Here is an 8482-nt window from a genome sequence, read left to right on the forward strand (position 1 = left end):
TGACCTTGTTTACTTTTGTGAAGGAGGGGCCTAGTGAATCTGATCAGTTTCAGGGACTTCCTGAAGCTATTTTGAAGAGTTACTTTCTATCTTAAGGAGTTTGCCTACAGGATAGAATGTTCCAATCTCAGGGAACGTGCTACAAAACAGCTGCAGGCTGGCTTGTTGTGTTTGCTTTTTTTGTATCACCCAGGACCACCACCCATGCTGGGCTCAGCCCGCCCACATAAATCTTTAATCAAGAAAAATGCTCTCCAGGCTTGTCTACAGGCCAATTCTATGGCGGCATTTTCTCAGTTGAGGCTTTCCCCAGACAACTGTAGCTTGTTTCAAATTCTCTCTCAGCAAAACAGGACAGGTGAGTAGGTCTCCTACTTCTAGGGCCTTGAGTTTGGGAGGTGTCAGAGTGTGTTTTGCCTAAGCAGGGGTTTGTGTTGCTTTTTCTGCCACTTTACCCAACCTGTGACCCAAAGGATGGCAGCAGAGGAAGCACTGACTCATCGACTTGCGGTAGAGTCTTTTCCTGTCTCTCTGTGAGGTGGCTGCCACCTCACTGCATGCTGCTCTGACTGCTAGAGTCCACACTGACAATGGGGTTAGCAGTGGCAAGCAGTACCATACTATGAGAGTTGCCTGCCATCCAAGTCCCGCCCACAGCATACTTATTGGGGAGGTTTCTGGAAGCACCCCAAGGCAAAGGCTTAGTGTCTCTGAGGTGTGCCACTCAAAGAAGGGAGGAGAGGGGGGCTTACCCCGCAGACCAGCAGATCCCAGACAGGCATGTCTGTGCTGTCATGCCCCAGCAGGTAGGTGATAGGGTAGGCTGGGCCCTGGATTCCAGACAGGACAGGACAGGTGGGACATTGTGGGCTTGCAAGGCTGCTGCTTCCAGAGTTCCCAGATTGTTGGGCAAGGCCACTGGCCAGCACGGGCTTTCTTTTCTCTGCCATATGTAGCCAGTAGGTCAGACTTTGGGTCAAAGACCTTTCCACCCCTATAGTCTGGTGGCCCAGGTAGCATTAACCCTCTTCCTTCCTGGCAGCTATGGCTAACGTAACCTGTGCTCACAGCCTATCTGGAATGTTCAGAGGGAGACATGGTCACTTCTAGGAGAGCAGATTATGCTCTTACGATGTTATAGCTGCCTTCCTTTGTGGTTGCTGTCAGCAGCTTCCTGGAAGCAGGCACGGACAGGTGTCCTGTTCTCTAACCCTGGTTCAGGGACTCGGCCTAAATCTAGAGCATCTTCCCAACAGAGAGCACCTGGTCCAAGCACCCCATCTTGTCAAGTGTTCCACATCTTCATTCAGTCCCTGAGAAGAGGGAAGAGGGTCCTGGGAGTGAGAGGGTATATCAGAAAAGGTGGGCTCAGGAGGGAATCTCCCACCCGAGCTGGAATCCCACACCTGGCTCTCCGTGTGAGGTGGACTACAGCTTGAACTCAGAAGGGGCAGCTTCTGCAGACCCACACCTATGCATAGGGCTGTCCCTCTTAGCTTGTTTACTCTGTTCCCAGCACTGTCCTTGTGCTAAGGGATGTGGGGACTCTTTTCAGGTTCCTTTCATGGAGCCCAGTGAAGGGTGAAATAGATGGGGACACAGGACTTAGGGGGCGAAGAAGTGGTGGTAGCATCTCCATGCCTAGGATTCCAGCTTTGTACTGTGGCCTCACACTGCCCCGCCTCCCCTCGCTCCCCACCAAGCCTCCTCTGCAGGGCCTCCCAGCCTTGCCAGGGTGGTTTCTCTTCTGTGTTGGCCAGGACACCATGACTGTATGTCTGTGCATGTTTGTGTGCGCATCTCTGTCTGAAGTTGTGCATCTGTGTGTGTCTTTTGTGTGTGTGCGCGTTTGCCCAGTGGGCCGTGCGTGCACATGTGTCTGTATGTGCCTGCGGTTTGTGTGGGTTTGTGTGTGAGTGTGTGCCAGCAGGAATGCAGGGGCCAAGCTGTGGCGGGACCAGCCCGCCCCCCTGGGGCTGAGTGGGCGGGGCTTAGGAGTGGAGGCGACTCCCTCTGGAGTCTGAGGATTTGGCCTTTACCTGCAAGGGGTGGAGAGAAAGTTGAGACCATAAAGGCAGAGGGGCGGGACATGCCAGACTCAGCGCTGCTCCCTGCCTGCAAGCTCACAGTGAGTGCCTTGGAGTTGGAGTGTTTCCGACTGTCTGTGTCTGAGTTGGGTGTGCACTGGAGCCTGGAGCTGGAGCCCTGATCTGTGAGCCCTGAACAAGATTCCTGAGCCCAGGCCGCCTACCACTCCACGGACCCAGCATGAAAGCATCCCTGGGCTGGGGAGGGCTGGCTGTGCTCTGGTGCCTTGGGCTCCTAGGCAGCCCGGTGGGCGTCACTGGCACTCACTACCGCTATCTGTGGAGGAACTGCTACCCATGCCACCTGAGCCAGGCCGGCTACCCCGTGAGCACCGGTGACCAGAGGCCAGGTGGGCACCCCAGGAGCAGGGCTGGGTGGGATCAGGGCGCCCCTCCCTAGCGTGCTTCCTTTGTTTCTTTCTCTCTTTTGTTTTTGTTTGATATGTATGGGCATTATGTCTGAATGTATGTATGTGTACTATGTGCATGCAGTGACCTCAGAGGCCAGAAGAGGGCATTGGATCTCCTGGAACTTGAGTTACAGACGTTGCAGGCTCCATGTGGGTTCTGGAATCAAATCCTCTGGATGAGCAGCAAGTGATTTTAACCACTGTGCTGTCAGCCCTCATTTCTCTTTTTCAAAGTTTATGCCAAGCGGTGAGCACAGGGGGAGTCAGCCTGGGAAGGGCCCAACAGGTGCTTACTACGGCGGAGACGGGACCCAGACGTGTCCTGAGCAGTCAGACCTTCCAGTCCTGTGACAGCAGGGAGGTCACTTCCCTGGAGGAGGCAAATGCTCCTGGCTTTTTGAGCTAAGCTTCCTGCGTGCCCACTCCTCTGCATCAGCCACTCTGGAGTTAATTGAGAAGGGAAAAGCTTAGGGACCTTTTGAGGTGGCCTGTGTGACCATGACAGGTGCTGTCATTTCAGCCCACAGGCCTCTCAGTGCCGGGCAGCGGGGTCACTTAGAGGCTCTGGGCTTGAGACTCTGGCAGCTGTGGGGATTAGGATCCTCTTATTCTTGCTCACCCTGGAAGCTGGGATTTGATGCTTCTGAGCCTGCCTCCCTCCACGTGGCTGTACACAGCCTGGAGCTGGGCACCCTCAGGAATGTGAATGACTTGAGGCTGTATTCAGCTCCCCAGTGACTCATCACTCGCACCCCAGGGAGAGGCAAGGGCCTCTGGTGCTCCCTATCAATCCCTCCCAGACTGGAGATGTCCCTGGGGCGAGTCTCACTCTTCCATGCCTGAAAGGCACCCGGGCTAGTTGGATTCTTCCTGCCTATGCTGTGTCATTCTGTTCCGAGGGTCCTAATGCCCCCAGGCCAGGCCAGGCTGGAATGTCACTGCCTTGTAGGTGGCACTTGGGAGCCTGTGTAGCATCAGAAGGGTCTCACTTGGGCACCACCAGGCTTTGGAGAACTTGGAGCCCAGTGCCTGCGCTGAGGCTTTTCCAGGGGCAGAGGGAGAAGAAAAGCCAGTGGATTCTGGTTTTCAGAGTGAGGACCTGGTGCCTGGCAGAGTGGCAAGGTCCCAGAGGTGTTTCCTGGAAGCCACAGTGAAGCTTGAGAAAACCCGAAGTGCTTTCTACAGAGGCAACGTTTGGCGACTGGCTGGCCTTGACTGCTGTGTGTTGTTGGGCCAGGAACCGGTGGGGGTGGGTAAGGATTGGTGCCCCTCGTCCTTCTGATGGCATTCTTTGTGCCTCCCGGCAGCACCACCAGCCTCGGCTTAGCAGATACTTACAGGCTTACCCAGCGCCCAAGGGAACTGGCCCAGGTTGGCACAGCGATGTTACCATGTGCTGCTGGTCCTGTCATGAGCACCAAGTTCCCAGTCACTGGTCACAGCCGATGGGGGCAGAATGATTTAAAATGACTTTTCCAGTTCCCCTGCTGGATGGCCCTTCCCTGGTACTCTTGGGAATTCAGTATGCAGTGGGTTTGCCTGTTACCCGACAGCCCCTTGAGCGAGCAGGTTCTATCTAACTCTCGAGTTGGGGTACATGCCTTGCTCTGACTTGTTCTCACTGGGTCAGCAGGGAATCTATGCTACAGATGCACCCCAGCCATCCTGCTCTTTGCTTTGGGGGCTCCACTCTTCCGAATGTCTCTGGATAGCCCCGCTGCAGGCTCAGTGTGACCACAGCTGTGCTGTCTCTGTGTGGGAGGCGTAGCCCAGTTCTGGGACATGGGTCTGTGGGAGGAGAAATTCCCGGGAACCTAGCCTGTAAGCGTGCCTGGGCACAGATAGCGCTTGTGAGCCTGGCGTGCAGACGACCCCAGCAGGTACTGCTAGGTCAGGAGGCCAGGCTAGGAACTGTCAGCTTGTGGCCAGAGTCATACAACAGATGTCTGTACTCTGCGTTTTTTCCCCTCATGGCCACTCTTGCAGATCAGTCTCTACGTGGTGCCCTAAAGCAGACACAGGCCGGGGAGGCGTCACCCAGTTGGGAGAGTGCTTGCCTGATATGCACAAAGCCATGGCTTCCCTTCCCAGCACTGCATTAAAAACTACATATAGAGGCATAATTGTCCGTAATCCCAGCGCTCAGCAGGCAGGGTATTAGAAATTCAGGACTATCCTTGGCTACTATATGAGACCCTATCTCAAACAGTAGCAATAAAAGCAGACTAATTTCCTGACGGTGGAGATGGGAGGCCCCAGAAGGCTGGATCTGAGATGTAAGCGTACATCCCAGCTAACCTGGGAGAACCCGTGTTTTCTGTCTCCCAGTGCACAGAGGCCTGGACTCACCCTTCCCCTCCCCCACCCCAGCTTGCTCTCCCTGACCCTTCCCCCTCCCCCACCCCCACCCCCACCCCTGCCATGCCCCTGCAAGGCTGTGGTGGCCTCATGCTTGTCCAGATAATCCAAGACCCATCCCAAGTCAAGGTCCTTCAAGCAGTCCTGTCCTCAGTTTTCATTTTCTGATGAAGACGTGAACGTCTTTAGGGACACCTACCTAGCCATGCTGACGGTCAGCACTGCTGAGCCCGAGGCTCCTCAGCTCATAGCCAAAGCTCTACTCCTAGGCTCAGCACCTCACAGGTCCTCCAAGCTGTTTGTGAACAGCTCTATGTGGCCCACTTTTTGATGAGGCAAACAGGACTTAGGCCACAGGGTCCTGCCCTGCTTTCAGAATGTGGGTTATTTCTGTAAAAGGGGTTTGTCTTGGGTCAGAAGAGGCCTGGTTGTCGGGGCTGCAGGGCTGTGTTGAGGGTAAACCCTTCAGCCTGGGATGGACCTGCCGTGTCCAGACGCTGGCTCTTGAGGGTGGCGGAGCTGAGGGGTGGTGGTGTCGAGGGCCATGGTGGAGCCGCAGAGCTCCAGCCCAGGCTCTGATATAAACTCGCACAATAGGAGGCCCTCTGTCTCCAGGAAACACCTTAAAGATAGGAAGGGTTGAAGCTGGAGTCATTACACCAGTCCCTGCTAGAGGCACCTGAGACAGTGATAAAGCCCTATCCCTGACTGGCAGATGTCACAGGAGTGATCTGGGACCCTTGTAAGGAGCTGGTTGCACACAGAGGGAGGCTAGAGCATCTGTCCCTGTCTCAAAGGACTGTGGAGAGGTGGCAGGTATGTGCGATCAGGGAGACACATGTCCACACCAGTGTACGGAGAGTTAGCAGAGGAGTCCTGTTGAGCAACAGCCTTCTCACAGCTTGAGAGTCTTTGTGGTCAGCAGGGCTCCCTCCCGGGCTTCCGAGGAGCATGCAGCCATGTGCAGACTCACCGCTCCTCTCTCGCTGACCTGGGAGGATTGAGAACCCCTTGCCAGGGTGCTGAGTGGCTCAGAATCTTTTAACTCTTACAGCCTGTTTGCGTTGCCCGCAGTGTTGGGGGTCAGGAGTGGTGCCCAGGAACACCCAGACTGTCCAGATAGGATTTCATAGACTGGCTGACTGTGAGGACCCCTGGCATGTACCTCAGTTAAGCTGTGTGTGCCTCTGTGACCTCCCAGTGATTTAAGCTCAGGAACTAACTCCTCTCTGGACCCCGAGATAGATGTTGTCACCCCAACTCCTCTAGCAGGGTCCCTGAAACCCTCATCGCGCCGTGGCTCTTCTGTCTCTCAGAGTCTTCAGGGCCTTGGTCAGCGCCGTCAGGCCTTTGTTTCCGAGCCGAGGGCTCACGTGACAGTGGCTTTGTGGAAGAGAAGCAGGGGCTCGTGGCCTTGTTTCCTGCCTCTTGAGACAGGCAACACAGAGCAGGACACCCTCTGCCTCCAGTTGGCTTTTCACCACATCCCCCTTGTTGTCCAGAGCTACCTGGTGGCACTTCCCATACAGATTCCAGAAGGGGCGTCACGGAATGAGGACCACACTCCCAGCAGACAGGTCTTAGGAAGCACTGAGAAACAGAAAGGGGGTTGCTGTGTAAACAGAGAGAGGGATACCACTGTCCATCCCTCACCCTGCAGCCCTCCTCAGGAGCCCGCATTCTGTCCTTCTGGACCCCTGGGCTGGTCCTACCCTTGGGGTTGTATACAGCAGATATGAAAAAGACAGTGGCCCACGCTGAGGTTTCCTTTGGTAGCTCTTCCCCCCAGGGCATGCCAGCCATGGTGGATGGGCACCGCCTCTGTCTGGGGCTGTGAGGATCTGGGGTTCATGCTTCATCTGTTCAGCACAATGGGCCTGGCCTGGTGTGTGCCTAGCTGGTAATTCCACTCTCTCTCCCTAGATGTGGACGAGTGTCGTGCACACAATGGCGGCTGCCAGCATAGGTGTGTGAATACCCCTGGCTCTTACCTCTGTGAGTGCAAGCCTGGTTTCCGGCTCCACACAGATGGCAGGACCTGCCTAGGTAAGTGTCACCTGCCTGGGGCTCTGGGGCTCTGGGGCTCTGGGCTCCACACAGATGGCAGGATCTGCCTAGGTAAGTGTCACCCGCCTGGGGCTCTGGGGCTCTGGGGCTCTGGGGCTCTGGGCCTCTGATGAACCTCATTCTTCAGAAAGGCCTCAGGTCTGGGAAGGAGGGCCCAAGGGAGGCCTGAGTGGGCTAGCGTTAGACTATCACTCAGTAGTTCCTTCCTGTGGAGCATGAGTGTCTGGGAGTCGTGAGCACACCCTGCAGGGGGGTAATGCTCCCCCAGCTCCCTGCATCCCCAGCCTGTGTCTGCTCTGTGGCTATGCTAAGTCTTGCTGAGATTGAGACCATCTGCAGGGGTTGATCAATCAACAGGGACCCAGGCATGGCTAAGCTGCCACCAAGACAAGGGGCAGGGGTCTCCTGGGGTTGCGTCTGCGTGGTAGGGAGGCAGGCTGAGCCTTGGCCCTGACAACAGAAAGCATTTTTGGTCTACAGAACAGGACTTCTTTGGAAGCCTGAGCTGCCACAGTGGTGAGGGGCAACCAGAAAGCGGGCTCCTGGCTCCCGGCTATCTGTAGGATTTCTGCTGTGAGGGAAGGGTTTACTGGCCTCCTGAGAACACAGGGCCTCTGGCAGCGTAGAGCTAAGGAGACATCCAGAGCCAGGCAGAGGAAGCTGTAAGAATAGCTCGCAGTTGTCCACTTCATAGTGCGCCCTGGCTACTCGGTCCACCCCTCCCTCTGTTTCTATGGTGTTCGTGGGGGAAGGCACCCATACTTTCTACTTTGGAGATCCAGACAGCTTAGGCCAGTTCTGAGCGGCTTGGTCTTGGCTGCTATAGGGCTGGCAATGTGCCAGCCCTGGGGGGTTGCACCCCATACACACATGTCCCAGCCTCCCTCCGTCCGCTGCTCCGCTGCAGGAGCCAGGCAGCTGCCCGAGTGAGAAGTAGAAGCAGATGCAGGAATGCTGCCATGTGTTTCAGGGTAGCTGTGATAGTGGAGCCTGCTGCTGGCCCTTCTGGGAGCCTGTGGCACCCTTGTCAGGCAGGATGCTCCTTAAAGAAGAGTGACCCCTGCTGCCGGCTCCAGGACAAGGACACTCATTCCCCCTGTGTCTTCTCACTGTCTCCATTGACAGTCGCCCTCACTGAGATGCCCTGTGGGACAGAGGACCAGGACAGGACGGGATGCATCACTAACAGTCAGAGAGCAGAGATGCCTCTTAGACCCAGAGTGACCGGGTGGTGGTACAGCCCAGAGGAAGGAGCCTTGAGCTGCTGGCTTCAGGAAGTGCAGGAGGGATAGCCCTTTGCCCTGCCCTGGTCCTGGGTCCACACCACCCATTGCTATGCTGGAGACAGACATGTTAGATTCTATGCCCGTGGGGCCTCAGAAGGAGGGACTCATGGCATATGCATTGTGGACGGTCTGCATTGTCCCTGGGGCTCCCCGCTCACCCCATAACACTGTGTGGGTGGTTTCTCAGGTCTTCTGACCCTTCCCCCCTGACCCTCAGATGGCCTCTCTCTCTCTCTCTCTCTCTCTCTCTCTCTCTCTCTCTCTCTCTCTCTCT

The 8482-nt window shown here is 56.0% G+C and overlaps 1 protein-coding gene across 1 annotated transcript in view; it reads left to right on the forward strand.

The window, feature by feature from the left end:
• The window catches only part of Megf6 (multiple EGF like domains 6), a 99033-nt gene that overhangs the window by 61712 nt on the left and 28839 nt on the right, over positions 1-8482 (forward strand). The window contains exon 5 of the mRNA XM_005368642.2: positions 6779-6901. Within this exon, the coding sequence (XP_005368699.1) occupies positions 6779-6901 (123 nt within the window). The remainder of the gene's footprint in view (positions 1-6778; positions 6902-8482) is intronic.

Source organism: Microtus ochrogaster, unplaced genomic scaffold (assembly GCF_000317375.1).
Source record: "Microtus ochrogaster isolate Prairie Vole_2 unplaced genomic scaffold, MicOch1.0 UNK38, whole genome shotgun sequence".
Lineage (NCBI taxonomy): Eukaryota > Metazoa > Chordata > Mammalia > Rodentia > Cricetidae > Microtus > Microtus ochrogaster.